The sequence below is a fragment of the Schistocerca serialis genome, chromosome 2 (assembly GCF_023864345.2).
Source record: "Schistocerca serialis cubense isolate TAMUIC-IGC-003099 chromosome 2, iqSchSeri2.2, whole genome shotgun sequence".
NCBI lineage: Eukaryota > Metazoa > Arthropoda > Insecta > Orthoptera > Acrididae > Schistocerca > Schistocerca serialis.
Window position 1 is genome coordinate 516405083 of NC_064639.1, and position 25282 is coordinate 516430364.

Consider the following 25282-nt stretch of genomic DNA (forward strand, 5'->3'; position numbering starts at 1 on the left):
GCAATGACTGCAGCAGAGCTGGTAAATGACAAGGCTACTTCCACAGTTGGCCTGACCCCTGACGGGGTAGGATAAACTATTGATAGAACTGGAGTAGGAAGTGCTGGGTGGATGAGTTGGGCAGGTCTCACCTAGGTCTTCCACAGGGATATGATCCTTGTGGCAAGGGGTTGGGATTGGGAGTGGCATAGGGATGGACTAGGATGTTATGCAGGTTTGTGGGGCACAGGAATACCACTTTAGGAAGGGTGAGAAGTATATTGGGTAGGATGTTCTTCATTTCAGGTCAAGATGATAGGTAATCAAAGCAGTGGTTAAGGATGTGGTGCAGTTGTTGGGGTGGTACTGGCTGACAAAGGGGACACTCCTTTGTGGCTGTTCCTTGTGGCTGGTGGGAGGTTGGAGGGTGTGAGGGGAAATTGCATGGGAGATCTGTTTGTGGACTAGGTCTGGGGTGGTGCCTGTCTGAAGACATTGGTGAGACCCTCAGCACACTGAGCAAGGGAGTTCTAGTCCCTGCAGATATACGTCGCTGGGTGGCCAGGCTGTATGGGAGGGACTTTTTGGTGTGAAAGGGATGACAGTTGTCGAAATGCAGGTACTGTTGGTGGTTAGTGGGTTTAATGTGAACAGATGTGTGGCTGGAGCTATCACAGTGGAGGAGGTCAACATCTAGGAAGGTGGCACTCTGGGTTGAGGAGGACCATGTGAAGCAGATGGGAGAGAAGGTGCTGAGTTTGTGAAGGAATGAAGATAGGGTGTCGTGGTCCTGAGCCCAGATCATGAAGATATCATCAATGAACCTGAATCAGACTAGGGTTTGGCATTCAGGGAGACTATCAAGGTCTCCTCTAGATGGCACATAAACAGGTCGGCATAGAAGGGTGCAATGTAGGTGCCCACGGCTGTGCCATGAACTTTTTTTTTTACCTTCCCTTCAAAGGAGAAGTAGTAGTAGTGGGTTAGGATATAGTTGGTAAGTTGTATGAGGAATGAAGTGGTGGGTTTGGAATCTGAAGGACATTGGGAAAGGTAGTATTCAATAGTGGTAAGACCATGGGCATGAGGGATGTTGGTGTATAGGGAGGTGGCATCATCAGTGACGAGTAAGGATTGAGGAGATAAAGGGGTGAGGATGATGGAGAGTCAGTGAATGAAGTGGTTGGTGTCTGATGTGGGATGCTATATTACAGGCAGTTGGCTGGAGGTGTTGATCAAGAATTCTTTCAGTTGGATGCAATAACCAGCCACAATGGGTCATCCAGGATTTTTGGGTTTGTGGATTTTGGGGAGCATGTACACTAATGGCCATCAAAATTGCTTCACCATGAAGATGATGTGCTACAGACGCAAAATTTAACCGACAGGAAGAAGATGCTGTGATATGCAAATGATTAGCTTTTCAGAGCATTCACACAAGGTTGGCGCCAGTGGTGACACCTACAATGTGCTGACATGAGGAAAGTTTCCAACCGATTTCTCATACACAAACAGCAGTTGACCAGGGTTGTCTGGTGAAATGCTGTTGTGATGCCTTGTGGAAGGAGGAGAAATGAGTACCATCATGTTTCCGACTTCGATAAAGGCCAGATTGTAGCCTATTGCGATTGCGGTTTATCGTATCGCGACATTGCTGCTCGCGTTGGTCGAGATTCAATGACTGCTAGCAGTATATGGAATCGGTGGGTTCAGGAGGGTAATACAGAATGCCGTGCTGGATCCCAACGGCCTCGTATCACTAGCAGTCGAGATGACAGGCATCTTATCCACATGGCTGCAACGGATCGTGCAGCCACGTCTCGATCCCTGAGTCAACAGATGGGGACGTTTGCAAGACAACAACCATCTGAGTTGCAGCAGCATGGACTATCAGTTCGGAGACCATGGCCGCAGTTACCCTTGACGCTGCAGCACAGACAGGAGCACCTGCAATGGTGTACTCAATGACAGACCTGGGTGCACGAATGACAAAAAGTCATTTTTTCGGATGAATCCAGGTTCTGTTTACAGCCTCATGATTGTCGCATCTGTGTTTGGCGACATCGCGGTGAACGCACATTGGAAGCGTGTATTTGTCATCGCCATACTGGCATATCACCCGGCGCGATGGTATGGGGTGCCATTGGTTACACGTCTCGGTCACCTCTTGTTCGCACTGATGGCACTTTGAACAGTGGACGTTACACTTCAGATGTGTTACGAACCGTGGCTCTACCCTTCATTCGATCCCTATGAAACCCTACATTTCAGCAGGATAACGCTAGACCACATGTTGCAGGTCCTGTACGGGCCTTTCTGGATACAGAAAATGTTCGACTGCTGCCCTGGTCAGCACGTTCTCCAGATCTCTCACCAACTGAAAACGTCTGGCCAATGGTGGCCGAGCAACTGGCTCGTCACAATACGCCAGTCACTACTCTTGATGAACTGTGGTATTGTGTTGAAGCTGCATGGGCAGCTGTACCTGTTCATGCCATCCAAGCTCTGTTTGACTCAATGCCCAGGCATATCAAGGCCGTTTTTACGGCCAGAGGTGGTTGTTCTGGGTACTGATTTCTCAGGATCTATGCACCCAAATTGTGTGGAAATGTAATCACATGTCAGTTCTAGTATAATATATTTGTCCAATGAATACCCGTTTATCATCTGCATTTCTTCTTGGTGTAGCCATTTTAATGGCCAGTAGTGTAGAAGATGGGTGTGCAGGGTGTCACAGGGGTGATAAGGGAAATAGATGCAGAGGAGAGGTTCTGGGAAGGACCTAAAGATTTAAGCAGGGATTGAATGTTGTGGTGGACTTCTGGGATGGGATCACTCTGGCAGAGTTTGTAGGTGGAGGAGTCAGATAACTGGTGGTGGTCTTCTGCCAGTTCTGCAGTTCATAACAAAAGTGGTGGAACTGTTGTCTGCACGTAGGATGATTAGATCAGGATTTATGTTGAGGTTGTGTATGGGTATTCTTTCTTCTACTGAAAGGTTGATGTTCTGAGCAAGGGACCTGGGGAAGGATGGTGAGACTAAGTTGGAGGTAAGGAATTCCTGAAAGATGACCAGTGGGTGGCTAGAAGGAGGGGGAGAGGATCATGGTTGGATAGTGATATAAACTGGAAGAGGCACAACTGGAACTTCTGTGGAACTCCAAACAAAACCACTCTAATTCCAACACTGAAGCCTGGTTCTTCATACCACCATCCAACCGTGATCCCCATCTAAGAAATATTCTTTATGCAAGGGTGTATCATTTAAGACTGGAAGAATTTTAAGAAGTTTTAACATTAAGAGTGTGTTCCATCCACCTTCCAAGATCAGGGCACTAGTCGGCTCAGTGAATGATGATTTGGGGCTTCAGAAGCCTGAAATATACAAATTCCATGAAATGTGGGAAGGCTTACATCGGCCGTTCAATTCACACAGTTTATGACAGGTGCGTGGAACATTGCCGTCATACGAGGCTACAACAACCAGAAAAATCAGCAGTAGCAAAACATTGCTTAAACGTGGGACATGGTTTGAAATTTGATGAATCTGTGATAGCTGTGAAACTTCCAGTTTTTGGAACAGTCTCTAGAAAGAGGCAACTGAAAACAGGTTGATGGATAATTTTATTAATAGGGACAACGGGTTTCCTCTTAGCAAGATATGGAATCCCATACTATCCCGCATCACTGTGGGCAGTCTGAGTGTTCAAAAATTGTCTCTGAGTGCAATATATCACTGCTGGCAGTGTTCTACTAAGGGCGGCGCCACCTGCTCCATCTTGGAGAGCAGCAACTGTGATTGGCGGTGCATGCACCATGTACAGTACAGCAGCCTATATATGGCATTGATTTGCAGCCTGGCATCAGTTCGCAGTGGTACTTATTGTTAGGAGCAGCATTCTCCTGAAGATGACGAACAGTTGGATTGCCAAAATATTGAATTGAGTTGATTTTAGGAACCAGCACAAACCCAAAGAGACTTTCAAGACTTATTACACCGGGAAAGGATACGAAGTCACAACAAATAATAGTCTTTTATAGCATCTCAGTTTTCAACGCTCTGTTGCATTTACAATGCTTAAGGTCATAATACATTTAACAGAAAACTCAGCTTAAAATAGCTGAATATGAAATTAAGAACAAAGCCAAATATATGTGTACAATATAAAACTCAAGTATTCTTCAATGTCATTTGAAGTATTATGCATTACCGTGTAAGAATTTTCAGATTTCTTTTTCTTATTTCTGAGTGCTGGTGCCAAATCACTTCTTCCAGTTGCCCTATGACCACGTAATGCAGCAGAAATAGCTGTCACTGCAAACTTTTTGAAAGACATAATCAGTTTTTGTAAGCCAATATCATCATATCTGCAAAATAACAAAGAGTCAATTATCAGTATTGTTACAACTGAGAATTATCGTTCAAATTTCAAATGTAAAAGCAATCTATAGAAGCTCAATAACACTTCTGTAATTGTGTTAGATTTTTCTGTAACACCACTGATAAGTTTTAAAACTGAAAGAACTGAATGGCGACAATATTATAAAAAAGGATAGATTGCTCCTCACCACATAGAGGACTGCTATTATTCCATCAAGAATTGAATGGTAATTGAGATATGTAAAAATACAGAATCATTCAAAGGTATAAATTGTAAATAAAAAAGACATACAATTATATGTAAGCAGTTATTTTGCAGATTATGTACACTCCTGGAAATTGAAATAAGAACACCGTGAATTCATTGTCCCAGGAAGGGGAAACTTTATTGACACATTCCTGGGGTCATATACATCACATGATCACACTGACAGAACCACAGGCACATAGACACAGGCAACAGAGCATGCACAATGTCAGCACTAGTACAGTGTATATCCACCTTTCGCAGCAATGCAGGCTGCTATTCTCCCATGGAGACGATCGTAGAGATGCTGGATGTAGTCCTGTGGAACGGCTTGCCATGCCATTTCCACCTGGCGCCTCAGTTGGACCAGCGTTCGTGCTGGACGTGCAGACCGTGTGAGACGACGCTTCATCCAGTCCCAAACATGCTCAATGGGGGACAGATCCGGAGATCTTGCTGGCCAGGGTAGTTGACTTACACCTTCTAGAGCACGTTGGGTGGCACGGGATACATGCGGACGTGCATTGTCCTGTTGGAACAGCAAGTTCCCTTGCCGGTCTAGGAATGGTAGAACGATGGGTTCGATGACGGTTTGGATGTACCGTGCACTATTCAGTGTCCCCTCGACGATCACCAGTGGTGTACGGCCAGTGTAGGAGATCGCTCCCCACACCATGATGCCGGGTGTTGGCCCTGTGTGCCTCGGTCGTATGCAGTCCTGATTGTGGCGCTCACCTGCACGGCGCCAAACACGCATACGACCATCATTGGCACCAAGGCAGAAGCGACTCTCATCGCTGAAGACGACACGTCTCCATTCGTCCCTCCATTCACGCCTGTCGCGACACCACTGGAGGCGGGCTGCACGATGTTGGGGCGTGAGCGGAAGACGGCTTAACGGTGTGCGGGACCGTAGCCCAGCTTCATGGAGACGGTTGCGAATGGTCCTCGCCGATACCCCAGGAGCAACAGTGTCCCTAATTTGCTGGGAAGTGGCGATGCGGTCCCCTACGGCACTGCGTAGGATCCTACGGTCTTGGCGTGCATCCGTGCGTCGCTGCGGTCCGGTCCCAGGTCGACGGGCACGTGCACCTTCCGCCGACCACTGGCGACAACATCGATGTACTGTGGAGACCTCACGCCCCACGTGTTGAGCAATTCGGCGGTACGTCCACCCGGCCTCCCGCATGCCCACTATACGCCCTCGCTCAAAGTCCGTCAACTGCACATACGGTTCACGTCCACGCTGTCGCGGCATGCTACCAGTGTTAAAGACTGCGATGGAGCTCCGTATGCCACGGCAAACTGGCTGACACTGACGGCGGCGGTGCACAAATGCTGCGCAGCTAGCGCCATTCGACGGCCAACACCGCGGTTCCTGGTGTGTCCGCTGTGCCGTGCGTGTGATCATTGCTTGTTCAGCCCTCTCGCAGTGTCCGGAGCAAGTATGGTGGGTCTGACACACCGGTGTCAATGTGTTCTTTTTTCCATTTCCAGGAGTGTAGATATAATATCTCCCTGTAAAAAATGTAAGGGGTGAATAGAATTGTTAAGTTGTAAGACCACATATCAGAGTTTCTTTCACCAAGTATGTAAATACACCAAAAAACAAAACTGAGATAACTAACAAATGTACTTGAAACAACACAAAATAATTAACTGACACAAAGATAGCAAAACGGTAGGGCTGTCCTTGACCCTAAGATTGCTTTGAATGTTGCAGTGCCCCACAGGCATCATTCAACTGGCATGCTCCTGTCACCTTTGAACTAACCCAGACAGTTACAAGGGAATGCACAGTTTAATGTGAGTTCACAACAATGTCACAACTTTGCGTGTTTCAAGTACCCAAATCATTGACAGTTATGAAAGTAGTGATAAGGGGTAAAAAATTCTAGTTCTGAGGGAGGATTGACCAGTAATCTTTGGATTTCCTGTCTATAACTTATCCACTAGTTGACCAATCTGCAAAATGACATTGGCCTAAAAGAATTTTTTTTTTTTTTTTTTTTTTTTTTTTTGCTTAGGATTTTAGAACAGATTTTAGTTCTATTTGGCAGGCTGAATCTAAATATGAATTCTGTTTTTCTCTATTTACACTACTTTTTTAGACAGCAGTTCTACATTGAATGTGCAGTTCTAAGCTCACTTTGTGGAGTTCTAAATCACATATACAAAGACTGAATCCTGTATATTTGTCCTGTTGTTAGCCTGCCATCCAGTTAGTTCCAGGAAAATCCACCAGATGGAGTGGGCATCTTGTAACCTCAGTGAGCTGCAATTCTAGAGTTAAAGTTAATTTGTGAGTCCTGCCATACAGGGTAGAGAGAAGTTGGTCTCTCACAATATTTGTGTTTATGAAAGAGTTGTTGTAAAGATAACCTAAACACATTCTGTGTTGTAGATTGTTGCATCTGTGTTACTGAACAGAAATAAAATGAGTTCAAGTAGAAGTAGTTGTGTACATCATCCTGATGTGTTTTGCTGCATATGTGGAGAATACGTGTTGAATGATAACAGAAACACTGTTGACTTTTAAAGAGAATTCATCATGGATACCTTGCTGTTAGTATTGGTGATCAGGATAAAACCCAGGCACTGCATCATGTCTGAAAAACTTGTACAGCATATTTATGACAGTGGTCTACTGGGAAAAGAAAAAGTACGCAATTAGATGTACTGACAGTTTGGAGAGAACCTAAAAACAACTTTGATGAGTATAATTTATGCATGGTAAATATTACTGGAGTCAGTCAAAACAACCATAACATGTTAACTTATTCTGATTTAATCTCTGCATAATGCCCAGTTTCTCACTCATAGAAAGTGTTGATACCAAAGTTTCACCAGTTACCAGAGCTCTGCTAGGACGAGTGTTGTTCCTCTCTAACAATAATCGAGATGATAGTGATTATGAGAGGTTGTCATTAACCCCTCAACATTTCAACCACAATGAGTTGCATGATTTCACCAGAGATCTCAACATGTCAAAGGAACCTTCTGAATTACTGGCTTCCAGGTTGAGCAACAAAAGTTTACTGGAACAAGGAAATAATTAATGTTCAAAGTACAACAGAAAAGTATCTTACGAAATTGTTAAGGCTTTCGTGACCACTTGTTGACAAACTGCCTATTGGCTCCTGTCTCGGGTTCTTCAACGAAGAACCCGAGACAGGAGCCAATAGGCAGTTTGTCAGAAAAGCGTCTGTTACCCATCTTCTCTCAAGAAGACAATAATGCATTCTGTCACAAAATAGAGGACTCAGGGAAAAGAGGGATCTTTCTGAGTATTTTCTAGATGATTGGTGTCCATTTATTGACAGCTCAAAGTGAAGTTTGAAATTAGTCCTTCTACACAATGGGAACAAATATGGTTCAACATCAACTGCTCACACAATGAAAATGAGTGAGTATAAAACCATAGTTTTGCTCTTGAAGATAAAATATTGTGAACATCAATGGGTGATTTGTGTCTAGTTATAAGTCATAAACTTTCTCCTTGCATAGCAATGTGGTTACATCAAATACTGTTGCTTCTTGTGCCTCTGGGATAGCAAAAAGAAAGCACACCACTGTATTAAATAAAGAGTGGCCTAGGAGAGAAAACACTGATAATGGGGAAAATAATATCAATGACTCTTTAGCTGAATGAGAGAAAATCATCTTTCTTCCAATGCATATCAAGATATGCAGCTCTGCATGTAAGAGTTATGTAAGAAAATTGATGAGACTGATTTTTAATCCACTAAATTTTAATTTTTTTCAAACAATAATACAATTCCCTTCAAGGTAGTTCCCTTAGGCAGCTATACACTGGTGGAGTTGTTGTTGTTCCCAGTCTTGGTAGCAGTGCTGAAAGGCTTCAACTGGTAGGGCCTCTAACATGTTGGTCACATTCTTTTAAATGTTTTTCAGAGTCCCAAAATGACATCTTTTTAAGACATTTTTCAATTTTGGGAAAACAAGAGAGTCACAAGGACTCAGATCAGATCAGATGAATAAGGTGACTGTGGAACAACAGGAATACCTTTTGAAATCAAAAATTCCGTGATGGAGGTGGCCAAGTGACATAGGGCATTGTCATGAAAGAGTATCTACTTTTCTGCAATGTCCAGTCTCACTTGATTCACCCCTTTCCTGAGCCTATCAAGGGCATCTTTGTAAAACACTTGGTTGACGGTTTGTTCTGGAGGAACAAATTCTTGATGCATGATACATCAGTATTTTCTTACCTTTGATTTGCTCATTCAAAATTTTTTAGATCAAGGAGATGTCTCAGTGTGCCATTCCTCACAGTGCTGCTTTGTCTCAGCATTGTACTAAAAAATCCAGGATCTACCATCTGTGATGACACGGCTGAACCATTCATGGTCATTGGCCGTCCTCTCAAGAACATCAATGCACGTTTCTTTGATTGTCCTTCAACTCAGGTGTGAAGTTTTTTGGCACCATTTTGGCACAACCCTTCCACATGTCCAAATCTTTGGTCAAAATTTGATGTATGATGAAAGTGTTTAAGTTTAACGGGTCACTCATCATTCATATTATTAAACCCTAGTCTGATCTCACAAGAGCATGCACATGTTCGATGCTTTCATCGGTTTTTGAAGTTGAAGCTGTCCCTCAGCAAGTTTCATATTTGTCTTTTTGGTCTTCCAAAAATGATTTATGCCAGCAAAAAAACTTGTGCTCTATATAAGAGATGTTCCTCATCCACCTGTTTCAACTTTTCAAAGATCACTTTCTTGGATTCCCCAAGTTTTGTGTTAAACTTGATTGCATAACATTGCTCTAAATTCCACTCTTCTATTTTCATAACACACAGCAAAAACACAACTTCACTGACATTACTCTCAGATATCATGTAATGGCTGTACAGAGCTGAAACTCAGACTAAGCATCTGGAGATGAACACACCAGTCTACACAAGTAGAACAACACAGCAGTGCTAGATCACTCACAGTGTTGTCAGTCTCATTACTTTTCTCATGCAACTTGTATAGGGAAACAAATGTCTCAGCAGAGTGCAGAAATAGTTAAAGCAAGAATATTTTATGGTCCACAAATATGACAATTCATTAAGGATCCTGCCTTCACAAATTGAATGACACAGTGAAAAGTCTGGACTTCATTTGTTTCAATTATTGGAAATTTTCTGAACAAATACAAAGCTGAAAGCCATGTTGAACTGGTAAACAAGATGGTTCATATTTTCATATCCTTTGGTTGTAACACAAGTATTATGAGGAGAAGTCTTCATAGTCACACAGCCTACAACCTGTAGTGGAGGAATGCACCAATCACACTACGGTCGCAGGTTCGAATCCTGCCTCGGGCATGGATGTGTGTGGTGTCCTTAGGTTAGTTAGGTTTAAGTAGTTCTAAGTTCTAGGGGACTGATGACCTCGGAAGTTGAGTCCCATAGTGCTCAGAGCCATTTTGGAGGAATGCACCAATCAGTAGCTCTATGAGTGCATCATGGACGAAAATAGAAGCACACTGGCCACTTCAATTATGATCACTCACAAGAAAAGCACTGGCAAATCCATTGTTATAATGTCAAGTTTTAACGAGATGTTAAAACTATGAAATACCACTACCAAGGAAGATAGGATATGCACATTATGGCAGATGACTGCTGAGTTTTTGAAAAGGGATTTTTCCAAAATACAATAAAATATATTATGGAAGAAAAACTCCCATTGTGTTCAATGACTAAATGGTTTCATTTATGATTTTTCCATTATTTTTGCATATAACAATAACAGTTCTATGTAATTTTTTACTTGAACCAAGGATTTTACTTAAAATAATGTACTTCACTAAAATATTAATCTTAGAAATTTGAGCTCCAGGGAAAAAACTAATGCCATATTTGAATTCAGGGCAGCAAACTATGTGAAATCAGGTGCAAATATCCCAGCGCCAAAACAACTGTTGGTCAGTGTAATTAATTGATACAAAGATGAGTCAACAATAATTGACCAATGAAAGAGTTGCAAGCACTAATGACATTGTTCATCATATTTGTAACCAAAACACAAATTATAAAGAAATGTATAAGAACAAAAATAATCAATTATTGATAATATAATGTAAGTGAATAGATAAAAAATCTACTCGGCAAGTGGCAGCAGGGAAACACACACACAAAAGAATTTTACTTTTACAAGCTTTCGGAGCAAGTGGCTCCTTCTTCTGGCAGAAGAATTGAAAGGGAAGGAAGAGCGGCAAAGGAAAAGGACTGGAGAGGTTTAGGGTAAGGGAGACAGTTTAGAAAAGTCACCCAGAACTGCAGGTCAGGGGAGACTTACTGGATAGGATGAGAAGGAAAGACTGATTGTTGGGGACTGCACCAAAAAAGTTTTGAAAACCTGAGAGCTAAAAGGTGGAAGACATGGTAATATGCAAGATAGAGATTACTTCTAAAACATCATGCATCAGTTAATATGAGTGAAAAGCTAAGTGTATTTAATGTAACAGAGATAGGAGGAGGATGAGGAAAAATAGACACGTCAGAAAATGAAAGATGTAGAAAACTAAAATGGAGTAAAGAAAGAAGTGGTAACTGTGAATAAACACTGAGATAGAAGGAATTAATGTAAATTAAGGGCAAGTTGGTGGCAAGAACCAAGGACATGTTGCACTGCTAGTTCCCACCTGCGGGGTTTTGAGAAACTGATGTCTGGAGGAAGAAACCAGATGGCGCATGTGGTGAAATAGGCACCGAGGTCATGGCTGTCGTGTTGTACAGCATGTTCTGCAACAGAATATTGTGTGTTGCCTATATACACCCTAAGCCTCTGCCCATTCATCCCGACTGATAACTAGGTGGTAGTCATGCCAATGTAAAAGGCCGAACAGTGTTTACATAACAGTTGGTATATGACGTGTCATTTCACAGGTGGCTCTCCTCTTGATAGTATATGTTTTGCCAGTTACATGGCTGGAATAGGTGGTGCCAGGAAGGTGCATAGGGCAACTCTTGCAATGGGAGCAGTCACAAGGTTAGGAGCCATAGGGTAGGGAATGGGTGTAGAAGGAGCATAGGGTCTGACAAGGATATTGCAGAGATTGGGAGGGCGAAGAAAAACTATTCCAGGTGTGGTGCGCAAAATCACAGACAGAATGGTTCTCATTTTAGGGCATGATTTTAGGAAGTCATGGCCTTATCGGAAGTAGCTGATTAATACATTCCAGACCAGGGTAATACTGAGTGACCAGTGATGTGCTCCAAAGCTGCTTTTTGGAGGGATCAGCAGTGCCAAGATTGGATGTGATATCCCAGAAAATCTGCTTTTGAACTAGGCTGGTGGGGTAATTATGTCCAGTGAAGGCTGAGCTGAGAATGGTGGTGTATTTAAAGAGTCTGCATCCAAACAAATACATTTGCCGCGAATTCCAAGGCTGTATGGGAGAGAACATTTGACATGGAAAGGATGGCAACTTTCAAAATGTAGGTACTGTTGTTGGTTAGTAGGTTTGATGTGGACGGAAATATGTAGCTGGCCTTCAGTGAGGAAGAGATCAACATCAATTAAAGTAGCATGGGATTCAGAATAGGAACATGCGGAATTTGATTAGGAGAAGGTCTTTAGAGATTCCGGGAAATTTAACAGGTCAGCCTCACCATGGGTCCATATGGCAAAGATGTCATCAACATATCTAAACCAAACCAGGGGCTGAAGACTTAAGGATCCCAGGAAAACACCCTCCAAGTGACCCATGAAAATGTTGACATAGGAAGGAGCCATCCTGGTTCCCATCGCCATACCCTTGCTCTGTTTGTATGTCTGCCCCCAACAGTGAAGTAATTGTTAATTGTTAGTAAGCGTAAAGTTGATTAAGGTCAACAAGAAGGATGCCATGGGACTGGATTCAGGTGGATGTTGACTGAGGAAATATTCAGCAGCAGACAGAACATATACCATATACAGATGGGGCGGGATATGTTGGTACAGAGGGAGATGGCATCAATGGTGACAAGCAACAAGAGAGTGGGATGGACATGCATTTCAGACGATCTAGGAAATTGTTGGTATCTTTAACATAGGAGGAAGTCTTTGTACTATGGGTTGCAGGTGTTGATCAGCTAAGGCAGATATATGTTCGGTGCGCGCGTTGAAGCTATAGGATGACCAGGATGATTGAGCATGTGGATATTAGGAAGAAGGTAAAAGGTGGGAGTACATAGTTTGAGTGGGGTAAGAAGTTCAATGGATTGAGGTGTAAGTCATTGTGAGGGGCCTGAGTTTTTTAGGAGGAAATGGAAGTCAGTTTGAATCACAGGGATGGGATCTTAATGGCAGATGCTGTATGTAGATGTGTCAGACATCTGGCATAGACCTTCACTAACATACTCCTGTGGGTCAAGTGCCACATTTTTTTTTTTTTTTTTTGGGGGGGGGGGGGGGGGGGGGGAAGGAGACCAGACAGCGAGGTCATCGGTCTCATCGGACTAGGGAAGGACGGGGAAGTAAGTCGGCCGTGCCCTTTGAAAGGAACCATCCCGGCATTTACCTGGAGCGATTTAGGGAAAGTGATTGAACCGTCGTCCTCCCGAATGCGAGTCCAGTGTCTACCCACTGCACCACTTCGCTCGGTCGAGTGCCACAGTGGTAGACCCTATGTCTGCTAGGTGATAATAACGGAATCATCAGCTTTTAGGGAACATATTGCCTGGAGTTCGGCAGAGGATACGTTAGGGTCATGTCATAGGGACCTGAGGAAAGGTTGTGAAGTAATGCTGGGTGTAAGGAAGCCTTGGACAGCTTGATGAGTAGATTTTTTTTCAGTCCATTTAGATTAAATTATAAAGAAAGAAATAGAGAAATTCATTCATTTGTCATGTTCTGTCTATACTACTGTGAGGAAGGAAATATCATGGGTGTAGAACACGTCAAAGATTATACGGTGCTTATAACTGAACTTCCACTATTTGAGAAGGTGCCTGTGAAAAACGAGTGACCCTATGGCAATGAAACTTGTGTAAAAATTTGTATGGATATGTAGAGGAAAAATAATGAATAAATCATTGAAAGAAACACATTTTAATTTCCGCATGAGAGTTCTACATTTGTTAACTCTGTACCATGTTTATGTTCCAAGTTAAAAACATTGCTCAATGATGACCATCCACATCCATGAGAGTCTGGATCCACACTAACCATTTCATAATTGTTCACAGCACTTTTCAAACAGTGGACCTGGGAATGTTCAGCTGCCATGATACAGCTCATCCACTGTGCACATTGCATCCAGCATTCTCAGCCATGACAACAGTAACTTCAACAATTTGAGGGGCAATTGGCCATAGCCTCTCCGAGGAGCAATTACCAATTGCCAGTTAATTCAAACTTCTGAGTCATGTTCTTCAACTCTGGTGCAGAAAGAAGATCTCTCCGTATTCCTCTGCTGCATCAATACTCATGTACAGCAGCCGCATTATTACTGTTGTTTTGATGAAACAGCTTTATAAATAAAGCCCTGTTCTCCTTGCCCTGATCCATGTCGACTGTATGCAACTGTAATGCACACTGATGCTTGTGTTCCAACCATACCAGAACTGACATCTAATGGCAGATCATGACACTAGCACTACTGACAATGGAAATTCTGCAGTGCACAGTCTGAACATAATTCCTACAAAATTGGGTACCTATATGGTAGTTTTCCATCTAAACAGGCTCAAGTAGCAAAAGTTTAATTATAATCACCCTGTACTTTAACTTTGTGAGACTGCTAGAAGCCACATGTGCTCACTGAAGCTGAACTATATTGCCTGAATTTCACAAAACTGGTTGTATGGACTAGCAGTATGCTACCTATTGTATTTCCACATACTTGTCATCCACCCCATAGCAGTTGCTGATACCTGGTTGCTTACCTCACAGTTGATGCTGCAGAGCGTTGGACACTGCTAACTCTGGGAACAACACCCACCGACAGTCCAAAGTAGACAGGCAGCAATAAGACCTCATTTAAGCAGGGCCCTAACAGTGATGGAACAGATGCAGTCCAGTCTTTCTCACTGTGTGGTGCCTACATCACCAATTACATATTTTACACCAGGTGCTACTGCACCTTATATTACAAATGTTGGAACCAACTCTTACTAAGCAATCCCTATACAAGATGCAGAGAGACAATCTAGCGCAACCGGAGAATTGAACAAAATTTATAGGCTGAAGTAAGCTGTCTTTGTATGTTGGGTGTCACTCAATGTAGCTCTCTGACAGTTTGCCTCACCTAGCTGCAGATAATGATGACAAACTAGAGAAGTCTTGAGCCCACAAGATAGGTTTCGCATGGGCTTCATGATACACTCATTCTCCTCCCTGGGAGTGCCTTACTAACTGGATCCAGGGGCTACTACCTTCAGTACCTTCTCACGGGTGGCAGAATCACGTTGTGTGCAACATTGTGGTCATAAAGCTACAATCAGATGGTCTTATTTTCTTGAGCTGATCTGCTTGGACCCCATCTTCTTTAATAATGCAGCCAAAAGAAGGAACTTCTAACAGTGCAAAATGACTTTTTCCTGACTCACTGTAAGGCATGGCACTCATTATTGTTCCAGCTAACTCCATAACCATTCCATGTTGTCTTTAATGTCTCTAAGGAAAACCAAAACTGTCATTTAAATAAATCATGTGCTGCTTGGGTTTGATCGTGACACTGACTGTAAAGTGGATGTCTGAGTGTTTCCTTGTTGCCAGCATTATGGCGGCAGTTTGGCATCAGCTGTACTGAATTTCTCACAGTCTACAACTTGTAGTGGAGGAATGCATTAATCAGTAGCTCTGTCAATGCATCACAGAAGAAAGCAGGAGGACATTAGTCACCCCAATTGTGATCATTCCCAAGAAAAGTACTGATAGAAGCAAAGTGCATCAGTTCTGATGTGATTACAGGCTCTTGAACCAATGTATATAAAAAATGTCTAAATTAACCCAAATATCCTGACGACCAAACACAGTCTAGGGCAATGTCATATTTTATGATGATGGGTCTGTAGATTCACTACCACCAGTTAGAAGTAGCACCTGAGACTCATCAAAAAGACATTTTTTTCTTCTGTCTGGACATTATCTGTAACTTTGTATGGCCTTTGGGTTCAAGAATGCACAAGTAAAATTTCAGTATTTGCTGGTGACTGCTGTGAAGATTAAAACCCAAGCAGCACAAGATTTATTTAAATGATAGTATTGGTTTTCTTTAGACACATTAAAGAGCACATTGAATGGTTATGGAGTGTGCTGGAGTAATGAGTGTCATGCGTTACAGTGAGTCAGGAAAAAGTCGTTTTGCACTGTAGGAAGTTCCTTATCTTGGCTGCATTACTAAACAGGATGGGGCCCAAACAGATCCCCAGATCAAGAAAGTCATGCAGGAATTATATATATCTGCAACAAGGAAGGAATTATGACACTTCCTTTGTCTGACCAATTATAAACAAAGGTTTGTGTTCAATTTTGTGAAAATTCTGAAGCCACAAACATATCTGTTAAAGAAAGATATGACATTCCTTGATATCTGGTGTTGTCAATGCATATCCAGCTTATAAAAAGTCATTCATCCTGTCATGTAAGGCTAGAATTATGGTTTTGCGTGCATTCTATCACAAGAAGTATTAAGTCAGGAGCACATAGTGGTTTATATCTCCACACAGCAGAGAAAAGCAAAGAAAAACTATCAGGTTGGAAAATGTGTTCCCACTTGTAAGTAATGAAAAAAATCTACTTTCACTGTTACCTACATGAGAACAATTTCAAAGTGGTAACTGGCCCTGTAGCATTGAGTTAGCATCTAAATTTGAAAGACATCATCAGTCATTTCTTAAGATACACATTACAGTTCAGTGAATTTGATTACAAAGTTTTAAATGGTTGAGAGAACAAGTGTGGAATTGCTGGCAGACCGAGTCAAGAGATGCGAGCATTTCAGCTGATGAATGGTGCACAGCACAGGAAAATGATCCTGACTGTCAGCAGTTCAAATTGCAACAATGGGATTCTCTACAAGCAGACATGGTCTGGCAGATCTATTGTTGTACTATCAAGTTTCCGTGTGGTAGTCTTGTGATAGATCCATGATTGCTGTTTGTTGGAAATGAACAGCATGGGTCAAGATAGTGCCCTGAGGTGAACCTGAAGTTAATTCTAAAGTGATGGAAAAAATACCAAAAATTAATTAATGTATAGTAATGAAATTTTGGGAATCCATTTGTGTATGTAACATATTTACCTGATTAACACTGCAAGATCGGAGGTCAATGTAAGTGCGAGATAAGTCATTGTAAACGCGAAATGCTGGTACAGTCATAAGCGGTGTAACAACCAGAATGTTGAATGCAAGAGTGCAAATGTGTATGCAGTGTGTTGTACAGGTGCCAGCTGTCAGATGTCAGTTTGTGGGATGGTCCATGTCTATTGCATTTGGTCAGTCAGTACAGGGATGGTAAATGCTGCTTGTGGATGATGCTGAAGTTGTCATCTGGTGGTTTCCCATTATGTGCTCAATTGGAGGCAGACATGGTGATCGAGCAGGTCAAGGCAAAAAGTACAACTCTGTAGTGCATATTGGTTTACAATAGTGATATGTGGACGAGCATTATCCTGTTGGAAAATAGCCCCTGGAATGCTGTTCATAAATGGCAGCTCAAGAGGTTGATGCATCAGACTGATGCACAATTTTGCAGTCAGGGTATGTGGGATAAACACGAGAGTGCTCCTGCTGTCATACAAAATCACAACACAGATCATAGCGGCATGTGTAGGTCCTGTGTGTCTGGCACGCAGACACGTTAGTTGCAGACCTTCAACTGCAATTCACACACAGTCGTCAACGGCACCCAGGCAGAACCAGCTTTCACCAGAAAACACTATAGACCCTCACTCTGCTCTCAATGAACTCTCACTTGACAGCCCTGAAATCACAAATGGTGTTGGTTTGGGGGTCAGTGGAATGTAAGCTACTGGGTATCTGGCTCAGAGGTCTCTTCAAAAGTAAATGATTTGTAACAGTTTGTTGTGTCACTACAGTGCCAACTGCGGCTCAAACTGCTACTGCAAATGCAGTACAATGCACTGGAGCCATATGCTGAACATGATGGTCTTCCTTCTCTGTAGTGCCATGTGGCTGTCCAGAGCGCTGTCTTCTTGTGGCAATGCATTCCCATGATCACCACTGCCAGCGATCATGTGCAGTGGTTACATTCCTGCCAAACCTTTCTGCAATATTGCAGAAGGTACATCCAGCTTCTTGTGGTCCTATTACATGTCCTCATTCAAACTCAGTGAGGTGTTGATAATGGCATCTTTCTCGCCTTAAAGGCATTTTTGACTAATATAAACTCACAAACTCCAATCTCAGATGTAACAAACTCTTACAACTGTTACAGTGTGTATTTAAAGCAAACTCGATTTGCATCCTCATAGTGGCACTACTAGTGCCACTCTTACGCGACTGGCACAAAATTTGAACAGACATCTTTCAGATGTAGAAACACAACTACCAATTTTTCTTTATGTTGCATAACTCTTTCTAGGTGTTGCTGGTTTACCTGTCAATGATTCTCCATCCAATGTAACATGATGTACCCTCACTAGCATCAAAGAGCATGGCAGGTGCCTGGAATTGCACTCAACTATAAACAACAGTGCAACACCAACAATATTTCACAGTCTGGTTGGAGACCAGGCAGTGAGTACACATAAAAATACAACTTTCAGCACCTGAATGAGACAACAGGACTGGTCCTCTAAATATGTGCATAATATAGAATCAACAACTCATTGGTAGACTGGAAAGTACATAATTAATTTATTACTGTATTGATTAGATTTCAGCAAGTTATTAAGCTGGGAACTAAGGAATTCCACATGTAATGTTTCATTTAGCATGTCTATTTGTGATATGAGCAGCTCATTTTTAATTGTTTGAAGCTGCATCACGTGAGCCTTCATATGACTGAAACTTTAATTCTTCACTGTTAACTAGTTGTAGCCACATTAAGCTGTAATGTAGGCTATGCCTGGTATGCTTCAGTTTGGGTCCTGTAAATTAGAATCATCAGCAGCAAATATTACAATTTTTGAACAGTCTCTTAAGATCGCTATATGATTATGTGTTGGCCACATGAATGGACCCAATACTGAATGTTATAGGCTCCACACTTATATTCCCTATTTTGAGTTTAGTTGCATTCCTCTCATGCTGTATGTGACTGTTGGTCCTCAGCTTTCTGCTAGTAAGATAATGTGCCATACCTGCAAGAACGAAGTCATTACAGATTCTGCTATGAAATGGGGCATGTGAGGGCTCTTGCCTCTGTTTCTGATGTATCACCATGTCTCACACCTGATGCTGTGACAGTAACGTTTTTGGCAATGACCTATCATTTGTCACAGTTCAGTGCCTGTATGATTTGTGCTGCTTTATCGTATAACATGAGTGGTACTGAAGAACAATGGCTGTGCTTAGTATAGTTGATCACACGGTCCTAATGGTTTGTCATGACAAAATGGACACTAGAAAATAAAATAAATATGTATATTAAATACTTAGCATATTTTTACCAAACTTGCTCATGATGAACAAGTTAGGCAAAACATTAGCACTGCCCAAGCACAAAAATTTATGACAACAAATGGAATATCTCAGAGATCATCGCTATACATGAGCAGCAATGTTAGTTCTTCAAAGGCTGAAATTGTATATACAATTTTCTATTAAATTGATATAAACAAAAAAGTAGCAGCAAGAATATTGATAGTTTCAACAAGAAAGTTGTCCACAACACTGAAATAAAATACTCAATGGTCAATAAAACCTGAGCAGGTTTACACCACAAATTTGAGTGTGAGGGACTTGAAAAGATCACTCCATGATTTCTCAAAGTAACCAGGTTTAAGTTCAAGAAATGCAAATATAGATGGAAATTTTTGCTGGAACAAAGAGATATTGCCTCGTTTAGAGTTTTCAAACAAGTTGCAAATGACTGTTGCAGCCTAAGAAATTTTTACGGCCAACTTTCACACCAACTTTCACAGGTGTTGGTTGGCATATGGTAGCAAAATCACACGTGACAGAATTGAGTGGTGTCAAATCGGATGACCTAGAGAACACTCTCAAGGGTCCTATGCCCAACCTACTTGCACCTGAACACTTCATTCAAATATCATCCGACTGCCAGATTGGAATGCATCAGAGCACCATCCTATTGGAACAACATCCTCTAGCATATATGGAGAAGAATGTCTTCCAACAGTATGGGAAATTCCACTTGCAAAAAAATGTAAATAATTTTGTTCTTGCCCAGGCATTCACCAAAAACTTTTCCTGGTGATGATGTACTTGAATGTAATGTGGATTTCCATATGTCCATTAGTGGCAGCTATGGGCATTAAATACTCCTTCTCTAGAAAAAATAGCTTTTCATATATAAACATAATGTAACTGGACAGATAAAAAATCTATTTACCAAGCAGCGGCATGAGAACACACACATGTAAAGGTTGAATAAATTTGCAAGCTTTTCCAGGCAGTGGCTCCTCCTTCTGGCAGAAGAGTTGATGAGGAATGAGTGGCAATGAAGAAAAATGACTGGAGAGGTTAAGAAAGTGAAGAGAGGTTTCAGAAGTTGATCAGAGCCCTGGGTCAGGCAAGACTTCCCAGTTAGGTGAGAAGGAAAGACTGATGGTTGAGGACTGCACCAGATGGGATATGAAAACTTGAGAGCTTCAAAGTGGAAGATAGGATAATAACCAAGACAGAGACTACAGACAAATTATCATGCATGAGTTAATAAGAGCAGAAAACTATCTGTATTTTATGTGGCAAAGGTGGGGAGGAGGGAATACACATGTCAAAAATTAAAAGATATAGAAAACTAAAAGGAAGTGAAAAAAGGAATAGTTACTGGGAAGAAATGATGAGGCCACATAAAGTAAGGTTGTACGTTGCCAGTGTATCTCCATTCATCCTGAGTGATAACTTGGTGGTAGACATACCAATGTAAAAGAAATGTAAAAGACCAAACAGTGTTTACACAACAGCAAGTAACCAACATGTTTCATTTCACAGGTGATCCTCCTTTTGATCATGGGTGTTTTGCCAGGAACAGGGCTGGTATAGGTGGTGGTTGGAGGATGCATAGGGTAAGTCTTACTGCGGGGATGGTCACAGAGGCAGGAGCCATAGGGTAGGGAAATGAGTGCAGAAGGATCATAGGGTCTGACCAGGATATTGCGGAAATGAAAGGGTACGGGAGGACCAGAGGGGGTGGAAGGTGGGGGGTGAATGGAAAGCTGTTCTAGACATGATAGGCAAAATGTCAGGCAATACTCGGCAGGTGGGAACTGGCATTACACGTCTTGATTGTGCCATGCACCTGGCCCTAATTTGCATTAACGTCTTTTACTTCAGCATCTTTCTCAGTAAATATCCCTTTGCCCCCCCCCCCCCCCCCCCCACCTCTTACTTTTCTATATGGGTCATTTCATGTCAAGTGGTCTCGGCCTCCCCACTTGACCACCTTGAATTTCGCTGAAACTTTATATGTAGAGTATCACATGTATGAAATAAACTATGGCTATGTTTTAGATTCTGTAGTGGAATACTTGTTGAGATACAGCCGTTTGTTTCACCCCATACCCTGACCACGTACAGTACGACACTGAGACCTAATATCCCTCTTGTTATTATTTTTTAAAAAACATAAAACTTAGCTAGCTTGTCCAACTTTTTGCATTCTGTTTAATGGTAATAATAATTATTAAATTGTGTTAAAGGCCTAAAAAATTGGTGCTCTAAAAAAATTAAAAGTTCAGGGTTACACAGCTCTTTAAATAATTAAGTAATAGATGTCATATTTGATGCATAGCATGTGTACAAGATGTTCTTTTAAAATTTATAGTTTGACATTGCTAGCTCTCTCTGTTACTTTACAAATTTAGTGTAAAGTTGATGATTTTTGCAAAGAGGCTAAAAATGGATACTTTCAATCCTACATAACACAAAAGTATCTTCTAGAAATGTTTCAAAATCACTCTCATTAGAAAGAGCATTGTGCTGGCATAGAGTGCCCTAAGAGAAGGGCCAAAGTAAGGATCCATTCCTTACAACACCTTTTATTTTAATACTCAAATTCTATCTTTGTTTGGTTCAGACTTCTTTTAATACTCTTTTTAGTGAGAAATTATTAGTATCCTATTGCATTGGTCCACAGTGACATTGTCACTAACAGGCCAAGTATTAAATGCGCAAACAAAGTTGACACTTGGTGCACTGGCTGATGGGAGTGGCTGTAAACGGGAAATGCCTTTACAGTCACTCCTATCAGCCACCGTGCCAAATGTCAACTTTGTTTGTGCATTTAATACTTGAACTGGCAACCCCATCGCCATAGGGGTCATGCCTAATAGCCGTGCAGTACCAGCAACAGGTGCATTTCTTAGTTCAGGTTTCCAAGAAGGTAATTTGACTTCTTATTTGAGGTTCCAAAGCCTTAAGTGGGTGTCTGCCTGGTTCCCAAGCCAATGATTGAGCAACTTATCCTAGGTTCTCAAGCCTAAACTAGGTATTTTATGCTGTTCCCAAGCTGATGTTGACAGCTTGATTTTAATTTATAGTATTCTTTATTCTCATTCTGTTACATTTACAAGCCACTTCCTTCAGTGTGGTTTCTGGAAATTGATATTGTCAGCCAAAGTCACTGAAGGTGCAGGAAGCATGCAAATGAGGTATTACTCCAGAATCCAACATATATCTTGCCTTTCTAGCCAATAAAATGAATGAGCAGGACCTGGCAGATGTATAAATTTTTTAAACACATCATTTTCTTCAACTGAAACTTCAGCAACAATGCCAATCCACCATTTGTTGTCATAGATATAGGCAATGATACAACCGGGGACAACTCAAGTAATTTCAAATATAGAATAGTGGTGTCAGAAATTCTGGCAACATAATATATGTCACTGGAAACTTTGCAGACACAATTGAATTTGAGTCAACTGGTACAAATTGGTGATGCTCTCTAATATCAGCTATTGTGCTACTTTCTCAGCATTTTTCTTTTGAAACTTTCTGCTTTCTTCAATTTCAGATTTTGTGACAAAAATATATTTAATTCCATATATATTTTAATCACCAAAGTTGAAGAGATCGTTTGGTGTCAATATTTAGTCAGAGGAAGGTCTTTGGAGGCTTGCCAATGTAGCCACCATTTAGTCGTGTCACCAACTCCATCACTGGGAGATTTCCCATGGCTTGTAGCAAAGAAGTTCCATTCAGTCTCAATACTTAAATCATGTTTATGGTTGCATAAGTTCACAAATTTATTGTAGTTTTTATATTGAGCTGCTGAGCCATCAGTGAAGTGGTATATTTTGGTAACATCTGTTCCGAGACACCAAAAATTCGATCAACTTTTGAATGAACATGTGTGCAGACACTGTCTCACGTTGCAGTTTATTGGAAATCATGCAACAGTTGACAACTTCCCAGGTGCCCATGTTAATGACACAATAAGCAATAAGATGTACTTTGGCTTGTGAATCATCCCAATGAAAGTCCTGTGCAGCATCTTGGACTACAAATGAGTAGTTTTTGGCAAGTGCATCAGAACTAGCAATTCTCTTTCTTTTAAGTCTGTCTTCAATGACTTCAAGTACTAATTTTGATGTTTTGCAACAAAATGATTAGATTAGATTAGATTAGTACTTGTTCCATAGATCATAAATACAACACTTCGAAATGTTCGTAATGATGTGGAATGTGTCAGGTTGATAAAAGGTGTCTATACAAGATGTTACATTAGACAAAATATTACATGACACTCAATAATTTTTTTTTTTTTTGAGGTTGGGAAATTACCTACTTACTATATCCAAAAATTCATCTAATGAGTAGAAGGAGTTGCCATTAAGAAATTCTTTTAATTTCCTTTTAAATGCTATATGTCTATCTGTCAGACTTTTGATGCTATTAGTGGCAGCATAATTTACCCCCTTCTGAGCCAAAGTTAGATTTAACCTTGAGTAGTGAAGATCATCCTTTCTCCTAGTGTTGTAGCCATGTACACTGCTATTACTTTTGAATTCGTTCGGATTGTTAATAATAAATTTCATAAATGAATATATATATTGTGAGGCTACAGTGAATATTTATTGCTCTTTAAATAAGTGTCTGCAGGATGATCTTGGATGAGCTCCAGCAATTATTCTGATTACACACTTTTGAGCAATGAACACTCTTTTACTCAATGATGAGTTACCCCAGAATATGATGCCATACAAAAGCAGAGAATGAAAATAGGCGTGGTAAGCTAATTTACTCAGATGTATATCGCCAAAATTTGCAATGACCCTAATAGCATAAGTAGCTGAACTCAAACGTTTCAGCAGATCCTCAGAGTGTTTTTTCCAGTTCAACCCCTCATCAATGCATACACCTAGAAAATTTGAATATTCTGCCTTAGCTACCGATTTCTGATCGAAGTCTATATTTATTAATGGGGTCATTCCATTTACTGTGTGGAACTGTATATACTGTGTTTTGTCGAAGTTTAATGAGAGCCCATTTGCAGAGAACCACTTAATGATTTTCCGAAAAACATCATTTACAATTTCACCAGTTAATTCTTGTCTGTCCGTTGTGATAGCTATACTTGTATCATCGGCAAAAAGTACCAGCTTTGCATCTTCGTGAATATAGAATGGCAAGTCATTAATATATATTAAGAACAGCGGAGGACCCAAGACCAAACCTTGCGGCACCCCATTCTTGATTGTTCCCCAGTTTGAGAAATCACCAGTTTTTTTTGCATATTATGTGAACTGTTTATTTCAACTTTCTGCACTCTTCCAGTTAGGTATGATTAAAAACCATTTGAGCACTGTCTCATTCATACCACAGTACTTGAGCTTATCTAGAAGTATTCCATGATTTACACAGTCAAAAGCCTTTGATAGATCACAAAAAATCCCAACGGGTGACTTCCGGTTACTCAGAGCATTTAATATTTCATTAGTGAAAGTATATATAGCATTTTCCATTGAAAAACCCTTCTGGAAACCTAACTGACATTTTGTTAAAACTTTATTTTTACAAAGGTGTGAAGCTACTCTACAATACATTACTTTTTCAAGAATTTTGGATAAGGCAGTCAGAAGCAAGATTGGGCGGTAGTTGTTGACATCAGTTGTATCCCCTTTTTTATGCAGTGGTTTAACAATGGCTTACTTCAGTCTATCTGGGAAAATACCCTGCTTCAGAGAGCTATTACATTTGTGGGTAAGAATCCCACTTATTTCTTGGGAACAACCGTTTATTATCCTACTGGAAATGCCATCAATGCCATGTTAGCTTTTATTCTTGAGAGAGTTTATTATCTTCCTAATTTCAGATGGAGAGGTGGGTGGAATTTCAATTGTAACAAATGATGTGGATAAGGCCTCTTCCATTAACTGCCTTGCTTCTTCTAATGAACATTTAGATCCTATTTTCTCTACAACATTTAAAAAATGATTATTCAAAATGTTTTCGACTTCCAGCTTGTTGTTTATCAAGTTTCCATTCGCTTTGATGGTGATGCCGTCATCTTATACTCTTGGTTGTCGTGTCTCCCTTGTAATAATATTCCAAATTGTTTTGATTTTGTTATCAGAGGTA

General features: G+C 41.1%; 1 protein-coding gene across 2 annotated transcripts in view; it reads right to left on the bottom strand.

The window, feature by feature from the left end:
* Positions 1-25282, bottom strand: part of LOC126457485 (mitochondrial ribosome-associated GTPase 2) — a 176040-nt gene that overhangs the window by 59753 nt on the left and 91005 nt on the right. Inside the window, exons 1-2 of one of the 2 annotated variants that reach the window (XM_050093782.1) lie at positions 7166-7256; positions 4190-4346 (exon numbers count right to left, since the gene is read on the bottom strand). In XM_050093782.1, coding sequence (XP_049949739.1) covers positions 4190-4315 — 126 coding nt within the window. In that variant the 5' untranslated portion in view covers positions 4316-4346; positions 7166-7256. Of the gene's footprint in view, positions 1-4189; positions 4347-7165; positions 7257-25282 lie in introns of those variants that run through there. The other variant, XM_050093783.1, reaches the window with a different exon arrangement.